The sequence below is a fragment of the Pristiophorus japonicus genome, chromosome 9, assembly GCF_044704955.1.
Source record: "Pristiophorus japonicus isolate sPriJap1 chromosome 9, sPriJap1.hap1, whole genome shotgun sequence".
NCBI classification, from domain to species: domain Eukaryota; kingdom Metazoa; phylum Chordata; class Chondrichthyes; family Pristiophoridae; genus Pristiophorus; species Pristiophorus japonicus.
In genome coordinates this window covers 110472217-110496883 of record NC_091985.1, presented here as the reverse complement: position 1 = coordinate 110496883, position 24667 = coordinate 110472217, and the positions used below count along the sequence as shown (strand labels likewise).

Sequence of the window (24667 nt, the reverse complement as noted above, 5' to 3'; positions counted from 1 at the left end):
TCAGCAAATATTAACTATCTATAGAGCCCAAGTGCATCTAAAATATCATAGGCTGTCCCTCATGTGGATGATGACTTGCTTCCACACCAAAAAGGGATGAGTTCACAGGTGTTTCAATGAAGGACCTAATATTCCAGGTCCCGAACTACATGTTGAAGGGTGGAAGATGCCTGTGTGTGGATGGCCACCAGCCACCACATGGGTTTGACAGAGCTAGGTCTTGGTCCAGTGGCAAGGATTAACCAAGATGATTGGAGGCCAACTCTGCTGCACAGATCTAGTGCGCACACATATCGCAGTGTGGGCTAGCCAGTGCTGCCCCTGGGCCTTGCCTCTTCTGGGCCCCGAACTCACGCCTCTCCTGGGCCCCGATCACGTCGCTCCACGATCACTCGCCGCTCCTGCGTCCCAACTGTACCTGCCCACGCGCCAATCAGCAACCTGGACCTTGGTGACGGCCAATCCAGTCGCCCTCTTCACAGCCGTCGCTCTCTAGCACGCGCTGTACCTTGAAGTGGTGTGCTCCTTTGAAGGCCCCGACCTGCTGATGGCCCTTGCGGGTCAGGGTCTCCGCACCGAATACCGGGTCAGGCTGCACACTGCTCCTTTGAAGGCCCCGACCTGTTTGGCACAGCGACCCGACCTGCAAGGACCATCTAAAATGTAATACCCATGTCAAATACCTCTTACACCCCTGAAAAGGATAGAAGAAAAAGCTTGTTGCCTGATGAGTGATCCTTTGTTCCAATTCTAGCCTCTCACATTTCCTGCTGCAACAATCTTTCTTTTAAAAGAAATATATGATCATACAATGATCAGTGAAATTTCTTCTCTTGTTCTTCTTAAGCTGCAAACATGCAATTCTGCTTCCCTACCCCTCAAAGTGGAAATTAAACCTCATCAGTCTCCAGGACCTGAAAACTGTGGAATTAACCTTCGGTCTTTCTCCTACAATCTTCAGACTTTTAAAACCCCAAGCTTCACATCATTAATCACTACTTCCTAATTTACCTTGTCTTCTCTTTTACACTTTCCAACATTGGTAATGACTGCACGATGACCCTTGTCCTTTCAGGGACTTGAACACATAAATCTAGGCTGACACTCCAATGCAGTGCTGAGGGAGTGCTGCACTATCGGAGGCGTCATCTTTTGGATGAGACGTTAAACCAAGGCCCCATCTGCTCTCAAGTGGACGTAAAAGATCCCATGACACTATTTCGAAGAGGAGCAAGGGAGTTATCCCCGTGTCCTGGTCAATATTTATCCCTCAGTCAACATAACAAAAACAGATTAACTGGCCATTACCACATTGTTTGTGGGAGCATGCTGTGCGCAAATTGGCTGCCACATTTCTCACATTACAACAGTGACTATGCTCCAAAAATACTTAATTAGCTGTAAAGCGCTTTGAGACATCCTGTAGTCATGAAAGGCGCTATATAGTTGCAAGTCTTTTTCACCTTGGTTTCTCAAAAACTTAAAAAAACCTACTGGCCTAATTGCTCAGTATTTTTCCTCTAGATTATTGTGACTGCTTTAGATGTTTATTTTTTTTTTGAGTGGCTTGCATTAAAATGGACCACATTTGCTATTACCTAAAATAAATGACAGCCATATTTTCTGAATAAAGGCATAGCAGATCTGCCCATTTGAAATGTGCATCATTCCAAAATACAAGAAAATAAATATCCAAGTGAAGGACCAGGTCTCTGTCAGGCAACCATTGTATTACTGTACTTTACATGTGTAAAGAGAACCTCGAGTACAAAGAACACTTTTCCATGTACACCTTCTCTATTGAAATAAGAATGGTCAAGGACGAGGAAAGGGCATTTGCCCATCCCCAATAGACCAGATAGAGGTTGAATGAGAAAACTGGAAACAAGTCCTCTGCATGAAGACCAAATCTTCATTTTCTGAATTGGCATCTAATGGTTTTATAAGAGCAGACTTTATATTCAATTTGTCTTCATTTTTTTTCAAAATAAATCATAATAGGCTTGGCAACTGGTTCAGGAACAGTAACTGCTGTTCCTGCCAGCATAGATAAAGAGCGAGAGAGGAAGAGATAAAAAGAGCACTATGTAGTTATCTCTTAATTCCATCAATGTAACTAGGGACGAGCAATAAGTGCAGCCTTGCCAGTGTTGCCCACATATCAACATCAATGTTTTTTTTTAAAACTGGCTCAGTGAATCATACATGCCAGTGTCAAAATGCAACAGATTCAAGCACTCAACCAGCTCATCACATAGCAGGTCATAGCATGCTCCAAAAATACCAGGAAGCTGACAGTCGTCACAGATTTCCAGCATTTTCTGTTTTTATTTTGTTTTAAAATGAATCGTTTATGGACATGAGAATGGTACAATATGTGAACTTAGCTGAGATTTGCAGGCGAATACTGTAGGCATAGAAGTTTGAAACAACTAAAACCTATAATGGTATATAACAGAAAACAAACGCCAATACTATTGTGCTGAAACACTGCCCAAAATACTTGTAAAACAAAAATGTTGCAAAAAAAAATCGTGATTCAGTTTTTCTGTGTTCAGTTTTCCGTTCACGTGCATTAGATGAGTCATCGTGTTTTTTTACGAATACGATTGCTGAACAGGTCATGTGAACACTACACAACATTTTCGAAAATACTTCGCTGCTTCCAAAATAAATCACTGGGATTTTGAAGCGACGGTTAGACGCTTTTAGCGCATCCTAGTTTTTTTTCCTGACACACCCTTCTCGCACTAAACTCCCACGTCTGTGTGACGGCTCCTTGGGAATTTACGTGCATCTATGGCATAGAAATCAAAACTGACAGAACCTCGGCGTGTCACTACAGACAGATTTATTTCCCCTCAAATCCAGGGTTCTCAGTACTGGACTGGGTTCCCACACCGAGCAGGAGTTACTGTAGGCGAGACCAGTCTAAATTTCGAGGTAAAATGTCACAGTTTATACACAGTCTTTAGTGCAGCCTTACTTTAAAACTTCATGAAACCCAGCGTGTGGCCGAATTTCATTCCCGTACCATCCATTGGATGGGAAAGTGTCGACAGAGCGGCAGCCAGCGCCGTTCGCGCCCCAGCTTTAGCGTTATAAACATGTCCTCCTCACATTCGACGAGAAAAGCTTCCTCGCTCGAGAGCCCAGGCTGCAGCCGTCTCTCCACCCGGCAAGGCAAGGCAAGGCAAGGCACCCCTGCAGCAAAACCAACCCGTACCGGAGTCACCAGTGCTCGGCTCGCTTGCAGAAAGTTCCCGGGCCGGGCCCTGTGAGTGGGAGGGCGCGGCGCGGCGGAAGCCTGGACCCTGAAGCCCGGAGCGCGAGGCTCGCTCCCCAACTGCCGTCGTGTGCCCGGCTCCTGCTCCTGCTCCTGCTCACCCCCTCATTACCTTGCCAGCCATTCCGCCGTCTTGCTCTGTGCGCTCGTCTCACTTCCTCGATTTTGTTCAAGTTGAACCCCGCTGGGAGTGGACTTTTCCTCCGCCCGTGCCAGAGACAGAGCATTTAATACATCACTAATACAGGGATGGCCTTTGACCTGAGCAAACTCTGATTTGCACAACTTCTGACCGGGTTTCCGCAACCGCCGAAACTTTTAAAAAACAGTTCAGAACCGACTGATCTTCCTAAAATGGAAATAAATAACTTGATATATTTTGGTGTCTGTCTTGTTTCGATATGCGCCTCATTCGGTTGGGCTCCGTGCCACAATTTGTCACTATGACGTTTCAGCTCAGCTGGTTCTCTTTTTGAAAGCCAACAGGATAATGCAACTTCACTACATTATTTGTCCATCATACGCAGGCGGGAAGAGTAGGATCGTCGGGGAGGGGGAGGGAGAGAGGGGTCATGGGGGGGCGGGGTTGGTCATTGAGGGAGGAAGTTAGTGGGGCGTTGAGGATGGGGGAGGGAGTGGGGTTGTCGGAATGGGTAGTGGGGTCAACTGGCTGGTGGAGTGCAGTCGGGGATATGGGGTCGAGGGGATGTGGGGTTGGGTCGGGGAGAGTGGGGTTGGGGGGGTGAGGTCAAGGGGTGTGGGGTCGGGGGGTGTGAGATCGAGGGGTGTGGAGTCAGGGGGTGTGAGGTCGAGGGGTGTGGGGTCAGGGGGATGTCGGGTCGGGGAGTGTGAGGTCGGGGTGTGGGGTCGGGGGTGTGAGGTCGAGGGATGTGGGGTCGGAGGGGTGGGGGGTCGGGGGTGTTGAGTTGGAGGTGGGGTCAGGGGGTGTTGAATCGGGGGGGTGGGGCCGGGGTCTGTGGGGTCGGGGAGGTGTGGGGTTGGGGGTGTTGAGTCGGGGTGGGGTGGGATCAGGGGCTGTTGAGTCGGGGGGTGGGGTTGGGGCTGTTGAGTCGGGGCCTGCGTTCGGGGGCTGTGGGGTCGGGGGGTGTGGGATCGGGGGTGCGGTCGGTGGGTGTGGGGATGGGGGATGTAGCGTCAGAGGGTTGTGGGGTCAGAGGGGTGTGGGATTGGGGGGTGGTGTCGGTGGGTGTGGGGATAGGGGGTGTAGGGTCGAGGGGTGTGGGGTCAGGGGGTGTGAGGTCGAGGGGGGTGTTGAGTCGGTGGGGTGGGGTCGAGTGTGTTGAGCCGGGAGGGTGGGGTCGGGGGGGGGTTAAGTCGGGGACTGTGAGGTCAGGGGGTTGGGGTCGAGGGGTGTTGAGTAGGGGGGTTGCGGTCAGCGGATGTGGGGTCGGGGTTGGGGTCAGCGGGTGTGGGGTCGGGGGGATGTGGAGTCGGGTGGTGTAGGGTCAGTGGATGTGGGGTGTAGAGTCAAGGGGTGTGGGGTCAGTGTGTCTGGGATAGGGGTGTGTGGGGTCGGGGGGTGTGGGGTCAGTGGGTGTGGGGTCAGTGGGTGTGTGGTCGGGGGGTGTGGGGTCAGGGGGTGTGGGGTGGGGTCGGGGAGTGTGGGGTCGTGGGTGTGAGGTCGAGGGGGGTGGGGTCGGGGAGTGTGGGGACGGGGGTTGGAGTCGGTGGGTCAGGGGTGTGGGGTTGAGGGGGGGTGGAATCAGAGGGTGTTGAGTCGGGTGGTGTGGGATCGGAGGGTGTTGAGTCGTGGGGGTGGGTTCGGTGTGTCTGGGGTCAGGGGATATGGAATCGGAGGGTGTTGAGTCGGGTGATGTGGGGTCGGGTGTGGTATCGATGGGTGTGGGGACGGGGGGGGGTGTAGGGTCAGAGGGGTGTGGGGTCAGAGGGGGTGTGGGATCGGGGGTGTTGAGTCGGCGGGGTGGGGTCGAGTGTGTTGAGTCAGGGGGTTGGGTCAGGGGGGGATTGAGTAGGGGAGGTGGGTTCGGGGGCTGTAGGGTCAGGGGGTTGGGGCCAGGGGTGGGGTCAGGGGATGTTGAGTCGGGGGGGCGTGGGGTCAGGGGGTGTGGAGTCGGGGAGTGTGGAGTCGGGGGTGTGGGGTCGGGTCGAGGAGTGTGGGGTCGGGGGTGTGAGGTCGAGGGGTGTGGGGTCGGGGGGTGTGGGGTCGAGTGGTGTGGGATCGGAGGGTGTTGAGTCGGGGGTTTGGGGTCGGGGGGGGTGGGGTCGGGGGGTGTTGAGTCGGGGGGTGTTGTGTTGGGGGGTGAGGCCGGGGGCTGTGGTGTCGATGTGTCTGGGGTCAGGGGGTGTTGAGTCGGATGATGTGGGGTCGGAGGGTGTGGGGTCAGAGGGTGGGGTCGGGGGGTGTTGAGTCGGGGGGTGCGGTCAACGGATGTGGGGTCGGGAGTGTCGGGGTTGGGGTCAGCGGGTGTGGGTTCGGGAGTGGGGTCAGGGGGTGAGGTCTGTGTGTCTGGGGTCGGTGGGGGGGTGTGGGGTCAGGGGCTGTGGGTCGGGTGGTGTGTGGTCGAGGGATGTGGGGTCAGTGGATGTGGGGTCTGGGGGGCGTAGGGTCGAGGGGTGTGGGGTCAGTTTGTCTGGGGTCGGGGGAGGGGTCGGTATGTCTGGGGTCGGGGGGGTGGGGTCAGTTTGTCTGGGGTCAGGGTAGTGGGGTCAGTTTGTCTGGGGTCGGGGGATGGTGTCAGGGGGTGTGGGGTCAGGGGTGGGGTCGGTGTGTCTGGGGTTGGGGGAGTGGTGTCGGGGGGTGGGATCGGTGTGTCTGGGGTTGCGGGAGTGGTGTCGGGGTGTGGGGTCAGGGGTGGGGTCGGTGTGTCTGGGGTTGGGGGGGTTGGTGTCGGGGTGTGGGGTTAGTGGGTGTGGGGTCAGGGGGTGTAGAGTCGAGGGGTGTGGGGTCAGGGGGTGGGGTCGGTGTGTCTGGGGTCGGGGACTGTGGAATTGGAGGATTTGGGATCGGGGGTTTGTGGGGTCAGGGAGTTGTGAGGTCGGGGGTATGGGGTCGGGAGTGTGAGGTCGAGGGGTGTGGGGTCGGGGACTGTGAGGTCGAGGGGTTTGGGGTCGGGGGTGTGGGGTCGGGGGGTGTGGGGTCGAGGGGTGTGGGGTTGGGGGTGTGGGGTTGGGGAGTGTGAGGTCGAGTGGTGTGGGGTCGGGGGGCTGGAGTTGGGGCGGTGGGGTGTGGGGTCGAGTGTTGGGGGGTCGAGTGGTGTGGGATCGGAGGGTGTTGAGTCGGGGGTTTGGGGTCGGGGGGGGGTGGGGTCGGGGGGTGTTGAGTTGGGGGGTGAGGCCGGGGGCTGTGGTGTCGATGTGTCTGGGGTCAGGGAGTGTGGAATCGGAGGGTGTTGAGTCGGGTGATGTGGGGTCGGAGGGTGTGTGGTCGGGGGGTGGGATCGAGTGTGTTGAGTCGGGGGGGTGTTGAGTCGGGGGGTGGGTTCGGGGGCTGTGGGGTCAGGGGGGTGTGGGGTCAGGGGTGTGGTCGGGGGGTGTTGAGTCGGGCGGTGCGGTCAACGGATGTGGGGTCGGGAGGGTCGGGGTTGGGGTCAGCGGGTGTGGGTTCGGGAGTGGGGTCAGGGGGTGAGGTCTGTGTGTCTGGGGTGATGTCGGGGGGTGTGGGGTCAGGGGCTGTGGGTCGGGTGGTGTGTGGTCGAGGGATGTGGGGTCAGTGGATGTGGGGTTGGGGGGGTGTCGGGGGGTGGGGTCAGTTTGTCTTAGGTCGGGGGAGGGGTCGGTGGATGTGGAATTGGAGGGTGTGGGCTCGGGTGTGTGGGTCCGGGGGAGTGGAGTCATCAGGGGACGTGGGGCCATCGGGGTACGGGGTCAGGAAAGGGGAGACATCAGAATGTGCGGCCGTTGGGGATGTGGGGTCGGTGAAGTGGGTTCATTGGGGAATGAGGGATTAAGCAGGTATAACTTGTATGACTCAAAACATGTATATTTTAGGCACTTATTTGCAGAAGCACAGAGCTTGGAGACTGTTATGTCTGTAATGAATGACTCCACGAGGCTATGTGTTGTACTCAAACTGTAGTGACCTTGGTCCTTTATTCGTAACTCCAGAGTGAGGCACAAGCATTGTGGGCAGCCTTTTATTCTAGGTCCTGCACACCTATGCATGTGACCCTCAGGTCTCCCACCGCAGTGCCCTCTGGTGGACAGCCTCTGCCACAGGGGCAGGAAACCCCGGTCTCCACCAGTTGCATCCTCTAGTGGTGCCAGCATAGTATATACACAGTGTAAACCTTATCAGGTAATAAGTCTCCATCTTATCCAACTATACAGTGACTACACAGAGAGTATATTTATAGTCTGCATATATAACATCACTCTCCCCCAAGTCCTTTGTGCCGATTACCTTTGCACTATGTGCTCTGGCTTAGCTCTCCCCAGACTTAAGTGCCAATAGCCCTTGCACCTTGGCTGTGCTTTGGCTTGGCCCTCTCCCTGTTAACCCCCAAGTCTTTTTGCCACAACGTTGGGTAGTGGTTACCAGTTTGGATGGTTTGATAATGCAGTAGAGGTTCCAGTGGGGTTCTGGGTGATCCATGTGTGTGTCCATGGCTACGACTATTTTGAGTTGTATCAGTAATCAAGTGCCCCCTGATTAAAGGGGGCAACGGCTCTGCAACTATTTTGTTGTGAACAAAATAAAACATTAAATCAAGTGCCCTCTGATTAAAGGCGGTGGGGTGGGGGGTGCGGGGGGACACCCCAAACAAGTGCCCCCTTGTTTTTTTATGAGGGCACAAAAACACAAACTAGTCCATGGCTACATACATCCATTTCTCCCCCCACCCCACCCCCCACAGCAAGATCATGCAGCAGGCACGTTATATTAACGTACAGGATCAGACACAGTGCAATTACAAAGAAAGAAAGTTACAGTTTGTATCGTGACACCTTAGTTTAGTGACTTACATTTGTTACGTTTTGCGGTCGTGCGCCAGGATTGGGTAGATTGCATTCATGGTTTAGTCATGGTCAGTACTGAGGTAGCAGTACAGGTATGCGAGGATGCAGGTTCCAGAGCAACCGGACGAGGTCCTAGTTGTCTGATGGCGGCGCTGCGCCCCCTGCTAGCGGGGTGGGCTTGGTTCGCTCACCTAGCCTATACTCAGGGCCTTTGCCATTGGCTAATGGTGGGCAGAGCCACAGATGTGTGTGGCCTCCCTGTCCTCCTTTGAGGGCTGCAGAATTTTCTGCCTGTTCGCTAATGGTGTTGGGAACCTGGCTGTTCCAGGTCCCGTTTGGGGAACTCGTTGGTTCTGACTTTTCGCTCCCAGACATGGCCGAGGGAGCGACTGGGTCTGGGGGCTGCGCCGTCTCCACCCGGGTGGTGAGCAACGGCGGCCAACTGTGCATATTGGCGCTGTTTTTGTTTCCAGGTCCATGGCGAATAGTGCCATCGGGTGCCTGCAGCGTGGGATAGACCTGGGGCAGGGTATCAGGATCAGTGCCTTCACCCTTCTGAGGTCGCTGGCCTATAACTTGTGAGGACACCTGGGGCAGGTCATCAGGATCAGAGCCTTTACCCTCCTGACTTCGCTCGCTTGCTACTTTTGGGGACACTCTATTCCCAACATCTCGTAACAACATTTTGTTCTTTACATTAGGACTGTTACCGACATCTTGCAACATTTTCTTCTTTACAGTAGGAAACTATCGACATCTTGCAACAACATTTTGTTCACAATCTTAATCAGTTCGTTAAATGGATTGCCATGCATACAATGCCTCTTTAAGTTCAGTTGGTTGCAGGTCTCCTTTAAGAGAACCCTGCTGGCTTTACCCCAATCAAATCCTTTATTAGACACCACGTGTTGGTCCCTCAGCGTTGCACCTCGTGATATGGCCACGGCCATCTTTTTTTTCAGCCAAACTGCACCTCGCTGCAGCAGGGACGCCATCTTGCCTCTGTCCTCGAGGTCGACTGCCTTGATCCTTCTGTCCCGCGATTCTGCCACAAAAGCTGGAAGAGTGCCTGTGAATTCAATCTTCCTCCCCAAGAGTCCTGCCACTGGAGCCAGGAAGGTACTTTTAGGTCGTTCCGGTCGGATCATTGCCACGCAGTCGTGATGGACGATCTGTGCCTCAGGTGCTGCGCTGGTCTGTTCTCTGGTGTCTGGCCCAAGCGAAGGTGAGGTTTTGCTCTGCCTCTGAGCATGGGGGACATCGATTGCTGGAGTGAAGAGGTCTTCCCATTTCCACTGGATCTTCCCCATCCACCTTCTTCCGAGTAGCATTGGACCATCACCTCCAACAATCCAGAGAGGTAACTTGTGCACCATGCCATTATGGATTACACTTACATCCGCACTACCAAGGACTGGGATCAGCTCCTTCGTGTAGGTGCGCAACTTTTCCTGTACTGGAACCAGCTCGGGTGGTTTTTCGTTCCATAGCCTCTCAAAGGCATCCTGGCTCATCACTGACTGGCTCGCTCTCGTGTCTACTTCCATGAAGACTGGAACGCTATTTATCTCGACTTCCATCTTCGCTGGAGGACAATTGGTGATGCAGGTATAAACTCTGTACACTTCTTCTTGGGGCTGAGCTGCCTCTCTGGCCAAATCATCATACTCCCCACTGGATTCAAGTCATCTACCGACTCCTCTGCTAGACGGTGAGTTGTATTTCTTTTACACATACGCAGGAGGTAGCCCTTCGTGTTACAGGCTTTGCATACGCACGCAGCAAACTGACACTGGTGAGCCCTATGGTTTCCTCTGCAACCAGCATGGTGCTGCTCGATTAGCACCCCTTGGCGAACTCTGAGTTCTGGAACCCTGAGGTTTGTGCTTCCTGCCCTGGGCAGAGCCACATTTTACAGTCTTGCCTGTGAAAGGCACCATTCTGTGTACAGTACTTGCCGGGTTTGAATAATTTGCTTGGTGCTGCAGGTCGAGGTCATGAATGCCTGACTGATGCTGATGGCCTTCTGCAGGTTGACTGTGGTGACGGCAGATAATAGCTTGTGAAGGAGGCCTTCGTGGCCAATTCCCATCACAAAGATGTCTCGCAATACTAGTTGAGGTGATGCCGAAATCATACAGTGCCACAAATCTCCTGAGGTCGGCAGCCTATTTTGCAATCTCCTGGCCTTCAGATCTGCGGTGAGTGTAGAATCTGTGCCTGGCCGTGAGGATGCTCTGTTTTGGTTTTAGTGGGTCGCGAATTAGTTCAGTCAGCTCATTGTATGTCTTATCCTTGGCCTTTGTGGGTAACAGCAAGTCCCTGACGAGGCGGTAGACTTCGGGCCCACAACTGGTCAGCAGTATAACCTTGCGCTTCTCTGGCAATGTGTCCATCTCCCCTGCCAGGACGTTTGCCACAAAATATTGCTCGAGACTTTCCGTGAAGGCATCCCAATCATCACCCTCTGTGAAGTCTTTTAGTGTGCCAAAGGTAGCCATAATCGTGTGAAAGTCCGTATTCTCGTCGCCAGTTGTAATGTCTGTAATGCACTTATGAATAACTCCACGAGGCAATGTTTTGTACTCAAACTGTAGTGACCGTGGTCCTTTATTCGTAACTCCAGAGTGAGGCACAAGCATGGTGGGCAGCCTTTTATACTGGGTCCTGCACGCCTATGCAGATGACCCTCAGGTGTCCCACTGCAGTGCCCTCTGGTGGACAGCCTCTGCCACAGGGGCAGGAAACCCCAGTCTCCACCAGTTGTACCCTCTAGTGGTGCCAGCATAGCATATACACATTGTAAACCTTATTGATAGTACATCAGGTAACAAGTCTCCATCTTATGCAACTATACAGTGACTACACAGAGAGTATATCTGTAGTCGGCATATATAACAGAACAGAGCTGGGTGAATCGCAATCAGAATGGATCGCAAACAGAGTGGAAGCTGGGAATTTGATGATTGTGGGAATTTGATGATTGTAGGAATTTGGTGGAGAGGGGCAGGCAGTTCTCACGCCCAATTCAAAAGAAGAAGTGGAGCCAGAGAACCCAAGGATTCTAAGAAAGGTATCTAGATATCTTATATTTATGCTCTTTGGGAGAGAGATTCGGTTGCACCTGTTTGGGGCATTAACTTTTGAAATTAAAAAAATGTAGCGCCAGGTGCTAATGATTCTGAACTTCACTAAATTGGGCTTATTGCTACAGGAAGGAAGTGGGGTGATAAATCAAGCGCTAATGACCTCAGTGGGGCGCTTCAGGGGCACTACCACCAGACCGCTAATGAATTTCAGGTGCAATGCATTCATCAATGATCCTTCCAACTGGCTCATTCCAGCTCTTAAAGGAGAGATTGTATCATTATGCAGTTGCTCATTTTCAGCATTGCTGGATCTGAAGACGACCTGTGAGGAAGTGAATCCCCTGATGGCAATGGCTGATCCCAATCCCAGGGAGAGAGCCCCCTGCCCTCACCTTAACACGAATCTTGTGCCTTTATGCTTTCAGATAATCAGCAACCAGATGAGCAACCTGTCCCTGAGAAGGACCTGCTCGATGGCGGAGGAGCGGGCTGGATGGCGCCAGTCACGCTGGCGCGGCGCCTAAATTCTGCCAACGTCCGCCGCGCGGCCGATGCCATCGAGTCGCTAAAAACAGCTCTGGGCCCTGACTCCGTTAGGTGTATCGAGGAGGCTCAAGCACGTGGGGAGATCCCGTCCGAACTGACCCCCGTCCGGACGGAATTCCTCATCGGCGCCAAACCCCGGAACCTCCCTCGGGGGCCGGCGCCTCACAACTTGAGCCGCCTCGGGGAAATCCCCTCCGTGCCTTTCAGTTCCGCGCGGAGGGGTTTCCTGTACGGGCTGCTCCTGCACACCCTCAACTTTGCCATCCTCGCCGGCCGTCCGGACACGCCATGGCGTACCATCTTGCCGTCCGGAGGAGGCGGGGGTCCCCGATGGAGGGCACTCTACGCAGGGGTCCTCCCACTATTCATCGGGGACTTGGCCTGGAGGGTGGTGCACGGAGCAGTGCCGTGCAACAAATTTTTAAGCCGGTTCACGGACTCCCAGGCCGCCTGCAATTTCTGCGGTCTGGAGGAGTCCGTGTTCCATGTTTTTATTGAATGCACGAGGTTGCAGCCCCTGTTCCACTATTTGAAGGGGCTGCTCCTGAAATTCTGGCTGCACTTCAGTCCCACTCTCCTGATCTTTGGGCACCCTGTGCGGAGGGGAGCGGGTAGGTCCGAAGGCCTCCTCGTAGGACTGCTCCTGGGCACGGCCAAGGGTGCCATCAGCCGGTCCAGGCAGCGGGCGGTCGAGGGGGTCGTTCAACCTGACTGCCTGCCTCTCTTCCGCTCTTACATCCGGTCCAGGGTGTCCTTGGAGATGGAGCACGCGGTGTCCACCGGTACGCTCGCGGCCTTCCGCGAGAGGTGGGCACCGGAGGGACTGGAGTGCATCATCACGCCCGGCAACCAAATTTTAATTTGATTTTACGTTTTAAAGTTAATTTGTTTTAATTGCCGGTGATTTTAGTGTCCCCCTTTCCTTTTATAGGGGGCACTGGGGAAAAATTGTGATTTTAGTGCCCAAAAAAAAAACCAAAAAAAGAAAAACACAAAAAAAAAAAAAAAGGGGGGGAAAAAAAGGGCGTTGTAAATGTCTGGAGTGTCACCCAGGTTGGGTGGCACCGTTATTGTTTTATGTTTTCACAGGTAGACTCTAAAAGAGTTTCCTTCCAACTGGCTCATTCCAGCTCTTAAAGGAGAGATTGTATCATTATGCAGTTGCTCATTTTCAGCATTGCTGGATCTGAAGACGACCTGTGAGGAAGTGAATCCCCTGATGGCAATGGCTGATCCCAATCCCAGGGAGAGAGCCCCCTGCCCTCACCTTAACACGAATCTTGTGCCTTTATGCTTTCAGATAATCAGCAACCAGATGAGCAACCTGTCCCTGAGCCTCCCACTGTGAGTACAGAGAAGAGAAGGAGCAAAGCACAGCATCATTATATCTCTCACCCGCAGGCACCACCTCGCGATTGTTAGAGGCAAGCTTAGTAGAGGTACCTGCACTGGGTGATGCACCAGGGATGAGCGGGCTGCAGCACGGTAAAGGGGAAATGGTACCGCGGGAGCCAGCTCACCAGACCGACGTTGGCACTAGAGGGCGAGGCCCAGTGTTAGCATAGCCCCCATGAAAGGATCCGAATGTTGGATTTTCAAAGCTGCCCTCAATGAAACTCATGAATCTTTGAGCCAGTACACTCCTTCAACTGCAAATCGGCCAAAAGGCCTGTTTGCCTATATGATTTTAACAAGGAAGTATTATTGGCCGACTAAAAATAAACCGGATGCTGGCGCCTTTAAATAGCGCTCCTCCAGCCGACATCCCACTGAAACCCAGGTTTATTTTTAGTCGGCCAATAATACTTCCTTGTTAAAATCTGTCGTTGCTAACGGCAGGCTCACAACTAGGGGGCAAGAGGCAATTTTTCTTCCGGGGTGCTACTGGGACGCTGCGCACGGCAATGACATCATGATCGCCGGGTGCAGGAGATTGGGGTGCAACGCCACACCGCCGCCGCTAACCTCTTGCCTCTTGTTTAGAGCTCTGAGGCCTCAGTGACTCAGTGGCCGCCGACGTTGCGAATTTAGCGGGAGGCACTGATCTATTTGTGCTCCCTGGAGACGCTAATTGTAGGCACAAAGGAGCCCAATTTTGCCCCCTTTGTGTTTAGAGATCTCAGTGGTTCTTGTTAAGCTTGAGTAAATAATTAGGGGCCGAAATTGATGGCATTGTCGCTGAGATCCGTCGACATTCCTCTTCGGGTTCCGCCCTGTGCCAGTTTGCACTTGGGCTAGAGCGGGAGGGAGGGGAGAACCGCTGGGAATCACCCGCTGACGTCAGCGGACGGCCAAGTGGCGCAAGCGACCTCCCGCCCACCGAAATGCCAGATTGGCGCTGGTGGGAGTCGGCACCAGGACTGGGAAGGACTGCTGTGAGGAGGCTGGTCTATCCCCGACGGTAGGTATGAAGACCTGCAAAAAAAGGTTAGTGAACATTTAAAAAAACATTTACTTACAGCGACTTACCTGCATGGGGTCCCATGAAGGTGGTCCCTTTTTTTTTTTTTTTTTTGCATTGATTTTTCTTTTCAGCTCTTCGACCCTCCGTGGGCCTGACTACATCCTCGGCAGCACTTGGATGGCAAGAGCTTTTGCTGCCGAGAATGGGAGCACCCGCCCGCTGCCGCCTAGATTGATGGCGTAAGTCCCTTTTTTGCCACCGGGCGCCCTTTCAAGGACCTGTTTGCCGAAACTCCCGCCTAAAGTACCGTCAGGTATCTCGGCGGCCATCGGCGGTCCTTTGGGCGGCCCTTGGCCTTCACCAATTTCGGCACCTTTGGTTGGTTTGCTTTGAGGAATGAATAGAAAAATAACAGTGTAATTTAATACATTAAAAGAGTACAGACCTAGTTAATAGCAATTATATAAATAATCACCTCGTATCTAAGGAGTTTTTAAAATGTTTATAATTGGAATGGAGGAACAGCTGCGACCCATAGCCTGCAATTCCTGAGCCACGTGGGAACTTCAGGGACGCTTCATGTGTCCCAGAGGCCCACATGTTTTCAGGAATTGCTCCAGCTGCTCGAGTCCAAGCTGAGGCTTTCTGAGCTTGAAGGGCATTCGGGTGGCTGAGTGTTTCCTGGATCATAGGATCCTTCGCCCAGAGATCGTGACATCATCACTGTGCGCATCACCTCAGTAGCGCCCCGGACCTGAAATTGCCTTCCGCCCCCTGCAGCAGCGCTGGGCAAAAACGCCGACAGCTGCAGGAGGTGTGCATTGGGAGGCGACCGCTTTGGGAGCAATGCTTAAAGGCCAGGTGGCCGAGGTAAGTTTTTAAAAAAAAATTTACCTTCTCTCTTGCAGCTTTTGTCGCGGGTTCTTGCCTGCGATCGATCAGCCCGGCACTCTGCTTGAGTGGCTGCTGCTGTTGTGGAGATGGTAAGTTTGTTTTCCTTTGCAGAGCCTGCAACGATGGTCCTTCCCTTTTAAGGGAGGAAAGGAACCTTTCAACACGGCAGCGTTGCACGGCCCAGTGTGCAGCGCTGCTGAACTCACCGCCCCACCTGCTGACAAATGTGCTCCAAGAAGAAAGCGGAGTGTTTGATTTAGTGCTCCACTTCCATCTTGGAGTAGAAACGCCACATTTTTTTAAAGTTTGAAATGATTGGTGTCTGGTGCTAATTTTTCAAACTTTTAAAAGTTAGTGTCCTAAACAGAGTGATACCCAATTTCACCCCCAGAACTATGTACAGTACTCCAAGTGTGGTCTAACCAAGGTTTGATACAAGTTCACCATAACTTTTCTGCTTTTCAATTCTATTACTCTAGAAATGAACCCCAGTGCTTGGTTTGCTTTTTTACGGCCTTGTTAACCTGTGTTGCTACTGTAATGATTTGAATATCTATACCCCTAGATTTCTTTGCTCCTCTACTCAATTTAGACTCTTATTTTCCATGGAGTATATTGCCTCCTTATTCTTCTTACCAAAATGCACAGGAGAGCGGGATTGGGGGAGAGGGCGGGTGGCGGCACAGAGATGTGCGACAGTGGGGCGGCGGGGTAGCACTGTTTTGTGGTCGAAACTCCCTGAGCTCCAGATCCTGACCTTTCGGTCCCTCACCAAGAGAAATATTAGAGTCTGAACAGTTGTCATATATCAAAACAGTATTGTTGCTTTGATCACAATTCAAATTAAACTTGGATGGATAAGCTGAAATGTTTTGTTTCTGAGGAGTAAGTTACTGCAAGATTACAAGAAACTCAAGTTCTGTGCAGGTAAGGACAGTGTTAGGACCATGTAGTCGGCCTCAAACGGATCCAGTGATAAGTTTAAGGATTGAGGTCATTCGATCTCGACTTTATCGATCATTAGCAACGCCACACCTTCAGCGCCGACATTCTTGACTGTGGCAACTGTAACAATTGAAAAGAAACATTTCCCGACTGAAATTGATCAAGAAATATTTATGGTCGCCTATGTTGCAAGATAGTCTAAGTGGTCTGGCAGAGATCTCAATTCAAATTGCAATTTTTTGGCAGCTCAACTACTCAGGTATTATACAAGACTTTGGGCTCAATTTTGCTGAAAGCCATTTTTTGGTGTATTGCCAGAGTTACACCCGTTTTTCTAGGCCAGAAATACTCCAAAAATATTTGTGCCACATTTTCCCGCTGTATTTTTCAAATTTGGTGCCACGCAGCCTGTCCAGTAGCCTTGGGAGGTGGAGGCTGCTGTCTGCGACAAAAAAATTATGCTGCATCTTCTGTGCATGCGCGAAAAAAGGAAGTTTTTGACATGATTCCTATGGGCGTGCATGCGCAATACAGCTCCCAGTCTGCAATCGGCCATTTTTAAAGAGCCAGTTGTGTGTGTGAGAACGTTGAGTGCTGTGTGAGAACTGTAATTATCATTTGGAATAATCGGAGCTGCAATACAAGATGCAACGCGGTGCAAGGACCAAGAATTTCTTACAGAATGAAGTGGAGGCACTAATTACTGTGACTGAGGTCAGATGGCACGAGCTGAACACCAGCAGAGGTCACACAAAAGTTCCACCAAAAGAAATGAAGAAACACTGGAACCAACTTGCACAATGGTGACCACCCTGAGGTCTGGAGGTCAGTGCAAAATGAAGTGGCAGGATCTTGGTCAATTAGTTAGTATAAGTAATATTTTCATTTATTTAATGGAATTGCAATTGTAAATGTGACCAGCTGTATATGTCCCATCCAGCAGAAAGACACCCTCTCTAAAAAGTTGTTTTTTCACCTTTGCAGAGGAAGGTGGCACACAACAAAAGGGAAAGAACTCGAACAGGAGAAGGCCCGGCAAATCTGCACCCACTGACACCTTGGAAGAGAGGGTCGCTGCTTTGATGGGTCCTGCTCCGAGAAAAGCAATCACCACTGCACAAGCTGGGCCCACACTCAAGGGCGAGGGTAAATCCTGCAAATTCCACAGTCTGGCTTTGCTAAATGTTAAATACTGCGCGGGCTAGCCATGCTTCGGTTCATGGGGATGTCTCTGTCAGCTACGCTTCGGTTGATGCAATGTGCTACCATTCATCGTGGTCCTTCAAATGAGCCTGCTGCCTGCGCTGTGTGAGCCTACTCATGCCACCCACCCTGCCCCCTCCTCTGCTGCTAACCATTTGTCTGTTCGGTTATATTTTGCAGAACTTGAGGCCAATCCTGATGATGCAGAAGAAGATTCAGACAAGGACAAGACTGAAGAGGAGAACATATTCCAATCCCACCTTCCAGACCAAGAGAATGGGGGTGAGGGGGAGGGGATGGATGAAGCCCCATCTCTTGTACTTACTTTGGAGGAGGTGCAGGTGCCGCCCATTGAGGTGCCAGCCCCTTCCCTTACTAGTGGTTTGAGTGCTGATGGGACAATCCATGGTTTCCCACCGTCCGAGGCTGGGGATTCCAGTGGGGTGCAGCGAGGCACACCCAGGGCCCCACCATCGGAGGCTGCGGGTCCCAGTGGGATGAAGCGAGGCACACCCAGGGCCCCACCGTCCCAGGCTGCGGGTCCCACTGGGATGCTCCGAGCCACACCCATGGTGACGAGCGGAAGGAGAGCTCAACCACGCTCTCCTGAGATGCAGGATCTAACAGATGTGGTTCAGATGATGGCAATGAGTGCGGAGAGCATTGACCTTACGCGTAGGAGCATCATGAGCCCTTCTGGCTGCTGCTGAAACATGGCAGAGATAGCGCTCTCGCATAGGATGAACGCATCATGGGTGCTCCCAGGGTATCTGGCATCGACCGACATGATGCGATGCATGTCGCCACACACGAGCTCTACATTAATGGAGTGGAAGCCTTTTCTGTTCCTATACATCTCGGAATCCTCCAGGTGCTCGCAAGGCGATGTGGGGACAATCAATGCAGCCCTGTACCTTGGGGAAGCCAGCAATCCTGGAGAAGCCCACAGCCCTGTCACATATTGCCTGGGCAGTCATGGGGAACCTATGTAGTCATTGCTCTGGGCATCTAGTGCAGCAGTCACCTGCCAAATGCAGACATGTGTTGCATGTTGAGAAATGGTACACACATCCCCTGTTGTAGCTTGGAAGGATCCGCATGCATAAAATGAAAGTGCAGCTGTAACCTTCATTTCAACTGACAAAGCAGTCCTTCTGATGCTTCTAGGTTGCAGGTCTGCTTTCACCAACTCACAGATTTCGGTTCCAATTTCTTTGCATCTGGAAAATGGTGACATGATAGGTCCAAGTCAGCATGGATTTGTGAAAGGGAAATCATGCTTGACAAATCTTCTGGAATTTTTTGAGGATGTTTCCAGTAAAGTGGACAAAGGAGAACCAGTTGATGTGGTATATTTGGACTTTCAGAAGGCTTTCGACAAGGTCCCACACAAGAGATTAATGTGCAAAGTTAAAGCACATGGGATTGGGGGTAGTGTGCTGACGTGGATTGAGAACTGGTTGTCAGACAGGAAGCAAAGAGTAGGAGTAAACGGGTACTTTTCAGAATGGCAGGCAGTGACTAGTGGAGTGCCGCAAGGTTCTGTGCTGGGGCCCCAGCTGTTTACATTGTACATTAATGATTTAGACGAGGGGATTAAATGCAGTATCTCCAAATTTGCGGATGATACTAAGTTGGGTGGCAGTGTGAGCTGCGAGGAGGATGCTATTAGGCTGCAGAGTGACTTGGATAGGTTAGGTGAGTGGGCAAATGCATGGCAGATGAAGTATAATGTGGATAAATGTGAGGTTATCCACTTTGGTGGTAAAAACAGAGAGACAGACTATTATCTGAATGGTGACAGATTAGGAAAAGGGAAGGTGCAACGAGACCTGGGTGTCATGGTACATCAGTCATTGAAGGTTGGCATGCAGGTACAGCAGGCGGTTAAGAAAGCAAATGGCATGTTGGCCTTCATAGCGAGGGGATTTGAATACAGGGGCAGGGAGGTGTTGCTACAGTTGTACAGGGCCTTGGTGAGGCCACACCTGGAGTATTGTGTACAGTTTTGGTCTCCTAACTTGAGGAAGGACATTCTTGCTATTGAGGGAGTGCAGCGAAGGTTCACCAGACTGATTCCCGGGATGGCGGGACTGACCTATCAAGAAAGATTGGATCAATTGGGCTTGTATTCACTGGAGTTCAGAAGAATGAGAGGGGACCTCATAGAAACGTTTAAAATTCTGACGGGTTTAGACAGGTTAGATGCAGAAAGAATGTTCCCAATGTTGGGGAAGTCCAGAACCAGGGGTCACAGTCTGAGGATAAGGGGTAAGCCATTTAGGACCGAGATGAGGAGAAACTTCTTCACCCAGAGAGTGGTGAACCTGTGGAATTCTCTACCACAGAAAGTAGTTGAGGCCAATTCACTAAATATATTCAAAAGGGAGTTAGATGAAGTCCTTACTACTCGGGGGATCAAGGGTTATGGCGAGAAAGCAGGAAGGGGGTACTGAAGTTTCATGTTCAGCCATGAACTCATTGAATGGCGGTGCAGGCTAGAAGGGCTGAATGGCCTGCTCCTGCATCTATTTTCTATGTTTCTATGTTTCTATGACACAGTCTGCATCACTCAGGTGCAGGTACGAACCCCTGTCTCGATATACCCGAAGTGGGTAAGGCCTCCTGCCCACCACCCTACGGCCTCTGAGGTTCCTCATACGATGATGTCGAATCAATTGTATCCTTCGTAGCACCATGATGCAGAAGGCTCGCATAAGGTATGGCATTGTCAGTATTTCCCCAGTGCTTAAATTTTACCTTTGCAAGAAGCTCAAAACGACAGGCAGGCAGGCCAGGTTCTTTGTTCTCTCACCCCAAGGTCTGTATGGACTACTCCTAGGTCTGGACAAGCACAGTGATCGAGAACTCCCCCCCACCGCCCCCATGCCCCCCACAGGCTCATTTGATGAGTGGTGCAGTCTTGCAATTTCTTCCGATCGCCTTCAACAACACCTTCCCACCCCCCCGAACCCCCTGGGCTCAGTTGATGCCTAGTGCCGTCTTACGATTTCTTCCGATCACCACCTCCCCCACCCCCCCGTCCCCCGAGCTTGTTTTGCAGCCGAGCCCCAAGCCCCTCTGTCCGAATGTAGGGCCGATTCTGCCGGCCGACGCTCCGACCCTCCAGCCCTGTTGCAGACGTTCGGTGGTGGCGTGTGAGTTTAAAGAAAATTAAAACTTCAGAATTCCATCAAACTTCCTTTGTAAGGTAAAAAAATTTAATCTTTATTATGCACATTTAAAGTGATTTTGCCTCCCTCCAAAAATTCGATGAAAAACAATGGCATCCTTTTCACTTATCAGGACACCACGATCTTGCGCAATCGTGTTTATACCTTTACACTTTCCATCAGGGGTCAGTCATGCTTAGTATCATTGTCTAGTAAAATGTGGGGCACCAAACAATACCTTTGCACGGGACCCAGCAAAGCAAGGCAAACACCCTGAGTGCAGGTGAATGTTTGGGAGAAACCGCTTTATAAAAACTTCAAAGAACTATTTATTGCCCAGCGCAGTCTTTTGAACAGGGAATTTCTGTTCCTGATTTTTCAATGTGTGCAGCTTTCTCATAACTCACCAGAAGGTTTTTCGGGAGTGGCCAGAAACGCCGACCAAGGAGAATATTTTTGGGGCAAACTTCGAAAAATGATAAAAACTGGTGCAGACATGAGGTAATGCCCCCTATGACGTAAAAAAAAAAGAACCTAAAAAAATTGTAACTAATTCAGTTACGCTGGCACAGATTCCTTGGGGAAACTTTAATTTAAAAACCTACGCCAAAAAAACGGCGCAAATCACCGGCAAAAATTGAGTCCTTTGTTGCAGCTAAAACATGAAAAGCTAGTTTCTGAGTTGTCATGTGACTCATGTACTGAAATGACATTGGTGTTTCATGACCTTTATAATCGTTCAATGTCATTTACTCTTGTTATCTGTTGCTTATCATTTTGTCCACTATTTTGATATTACCTATTGCAAACATGTGTACATGTGTAGATTTGACACCAGGTTAAGTAGGTCATACTTAGTATCATTGTCTAGTAAAATGTGGGGCACCAAACAATACCTTTGCACGGGACCCAGCAAAGCAAGGCAAACACCCTGAGTGCAGGTGAATGTTTGGGAGAAACCGCTTTATAAAAACTTCAAAGAACTATTTATTGCCCAGCGCAGTCTTTTGAACAGGGAATTTCTGTTCCTGATCACTTGTCCATTGACCCCGATGGAAAGTGTAAAGGTATAAACACAATTGCGCAAGATCGTGGTGTCCTGATAAGTGAAAAGGATGCCAAAACTCATTACTTAGGTTCAGTTATGATGAATGGCCATTAGAGCAAGATACTAGAGGGCAGTTAGTGGCAACAAAATTGTATCCCTAGGATGTGTTAACACCTTTTAGGTGAGCCAAACCAAAACTTGAAGCAAAGCCATGATATGACTCTATTGTTTCCAATTGCAGGGTTTATGTCGGTAATGTCCAACAGGCAGCTCACTGGCCAAAAGTGGCTGACAAGCTCCTTTGAACCTCCTCCCTAGCTCAGGGATGCTGAGCCCGACAATGCCCTTCAACCACCATCCAAGTTAAGATGAGCAAACAGCACAGATCATGAACTAAATCTTAGATTTTCCTGATCGCCATGTTCTAGTTAGAAGACGGGTCTTCACAAAGTGGATCATCGGATTGCAGGGGCTAGGGCAGGGGGATAGGACAACAGCAACAATTTGCATTTAAATAGCACCTTTAACATAGTAAGACATCCTAAGACTCTTTACAAGAGCATTATCAAGTAAAATTTGACACCAACCCACATAAGGAGATACTAGGACAGATGACCTAATGCTTGGTCAAAGAGGTAGGTTTTAAGGGGCCTCTCAAATGAGGAAACAGAGGTGGAGAGGTTTAGGGAGGGAATTCCAGGGTTTAGGACCTAGGCAGGTGAAAGCACGGCCACCACTGGTGGAGCAATTAAAATAGGGGATGAGCAACAGGTCAGAATTGGCAGAGCGCAGGTTGCTCGGAGGGTTGTAGCACTGGAGGAGATAAGGAGGGCCGAGGCCATTGAGGGATTTGAAAATAAGGATGAGAATTTTAAATTTGAGGCATTGCAGGACTGCAAATCAATGTAGGTCATTGAGCACAGGGGTAAGGGGTGAATGGGACTTGGTGCAAGTTAAGAGACAGGCAGGAGAGTTTTGGATGAGCTGCAGTTTATGGGGGGTGGAAGGTAGGAGGCTGACCAGAAGAGCATTAGAATTGTCAAGTCTAGAGGTAACAAAAAGCGTGGACCAGGGTTTCAGCAGCAGATGAGCTGAGGCAAGGGCGAAGTCAGGTGATGTTACAGAGGTCGAAGTAACCAGTCTTGGTGATGACACGGATTGTGGTCGATAGTTCAGCTCGGGGTCAAATACGATACCAAGGTTGCAAATGGTCTGGATCAGCTTCAGACAGTTGCCAGGGAGCGGGATGGAGTCGGTGGCTAGGGAACGGAGTTTAAGGCGGGAACCAAAAACATTGGCTTCGGTCTTCACAATATTTAGCTGGAGGAAATTTCTGCTCATCCAGTACAGGATATCGGACAAGCAGTCTGACAATTTAGAGACAGTGGAGGGGTCGAGAGAGGTGATGGTAAGGTAGAGCTGGGTGTAGTCAGTGTACATGTGGAACCTGGTGTTATATTTTTGGTTGATGTCGCCAAGGAGCAGCATGTAAAAGAGAAATAGGAGGGGGTTAAGGATAGATCCTTAGGAGACTCCAGAGGTAATGGTGTGGGAGTGGGAAGAGAAGCCATTGCAGGTGATACGACTGGATAGATAAGAATGGAACTAGGCAAGTGCAGTCCCACCCAGCTGAACGATAGAGGAGAGGTGATTGAAGAATGATGATGTGGTAAATGGTGTTAAAGGCTGCAGACAGGTCAAGAAGGATGAGGAGGGATAGTTTACCATGGTCCCAGTCACCTAGGATATCATTTGTGACTTTGATAAGAGCTATTTCAGTACGGTGGCAGAGGAAGTTCTGTGAAAGATGGGCATGGATTTGGGAGGCGACAGTGATCCAAGCACTTTGGAGGGGAAAGGGAGTTTGGAGATGGGATGGTAATTTGCAAAGCCAGAGGGGTTAAAGGTGGCTTTTTTGAGGAGAAGGGTGATGACGGCAGATTTGAAAGGGAGGGGGACAGTACCTGAGGAGAGAGAACCGTTAACAGTATTAGCTAACATGGTGGCCAGGAAGGAAACTTGGGTGGTCAACAGTTTTGTAAGGATAGGGTCGAGGGAGCAAGATGTGGGTCTCATTGGACAAGATGAGCTCGAAGAGGGCATATGGGGAGATAGGAGAGAAACTAGAGAAAGATTCTAGTTCAGGGCTAGGGCAGAGGGGAACCTTAGAGGAAGTTTGGCCCAGTGGGATAGAGGAAGAGGCAAAGACAGCTGAACAGATGGTCTCAATTTTAGTGACAAAGAAGTCCATGAGCTCCTCGCACTTGTTGGAGGTAAGAGGAGATGTGGAGAAGGGCAGAGATAACTGATCTGCTGGCAGAGTCCACAGGGTCAGCATTGGGAAGGGCGAGTGGGACGGGAAGGAGGCAGGAGAGATTAGCCCCCAGCGGGCTCGCTGGGCAGGATGGTTGGCGAGAGAGTAGGTTGGAGCATTTGGGGTTGCTGTTTGTAAGTAGGCAGCGACGAGTGCCTTTGAAGAATGCCAAGACAGGCACTGAGGGAAGCGGTAGGCTTATCTGCAAGGGAGTCAAGTCTGGAATTGCAGCAGGAGAGTAGGAAGGTCGAAGAGTGCAGAAGTGTTGGGATAGGGATTTGAGAGGGCAGAGTACCCAAGAGCAGAGAAATGAAAGAAGGCATGACGACAGGAGAGAGGGATCTAGCAGGGGTAAAGCGAAAAGGGGGAGGAAAAAGTGGAAATACAAGTGATGGGCTCAGGTCCGGAGTGGCAGGCAAAACACACGTGAATGGACACGGAAACTTAAATTCCATAGGCGTGATTACATAACAAGATTAGGATATATATCTTGGTAGTAAATGAGGAACAGAGTAAGGACAATAGGAAGACGTCGAGAGTTAAAGTCAGAGGCCTCGTGTGAGACAAAGTTGATGTGGGAAAGGTGGATTCAGCTTGGAGCAGCAACAAACTGATGTCCAGATTTGGAGACAGATGTGGAGGGTAAGTCCAGAAGCTATTTGTAGGTTAGAGTATTGGGAGGCACAATGCTGGAGGTATTTCCATGAGAATGAAGAGCCAGGAGGTGTGCAGAATCAATCACAGGGCAGAGAAATGGTGGTGAAGTTGGAGGTCATTATAAGATCTAGAGGCGGTGGAGAATTGGACTTTGGCACAGGAGTGTGAAT

At 51.0% G+C, this 24667-nt stretch overlaps 1 protein-coding gene across 6 annotated transcripts in view; it reads right to left on the bottom strand.

Annotated features, from left to right (window-relative positions):
* Positions 1-3800, bottom strand: part of snx9b (sorting nexin 9b) — a 184136-nt gene extending 180336 nt beyond the window's left edge. For 5 of the 6 annotated variants that reach the window (XR_011595029.1, XR_011595030.1, XM_070889694.1 and 2 more), the window contains exon 1: positions 3399-3800. Coding sequence is in view for 3 of the 6 variants with exons in the window: in XM_070889694.1 (XP_070745795.1) it covers positions 3399-3410 (12 nt within the window). In the remaining 3 variants the exon portion in view is untranslated. Of the gene's footprint in view, positions 1-2986 lie in introns of all 6 variants that reach the window. The other variant, XM_070889695.1, reaches the window with a different exon arrangement.
* Positions 3801-24667: the final 20867 nt, after the last annotated feature.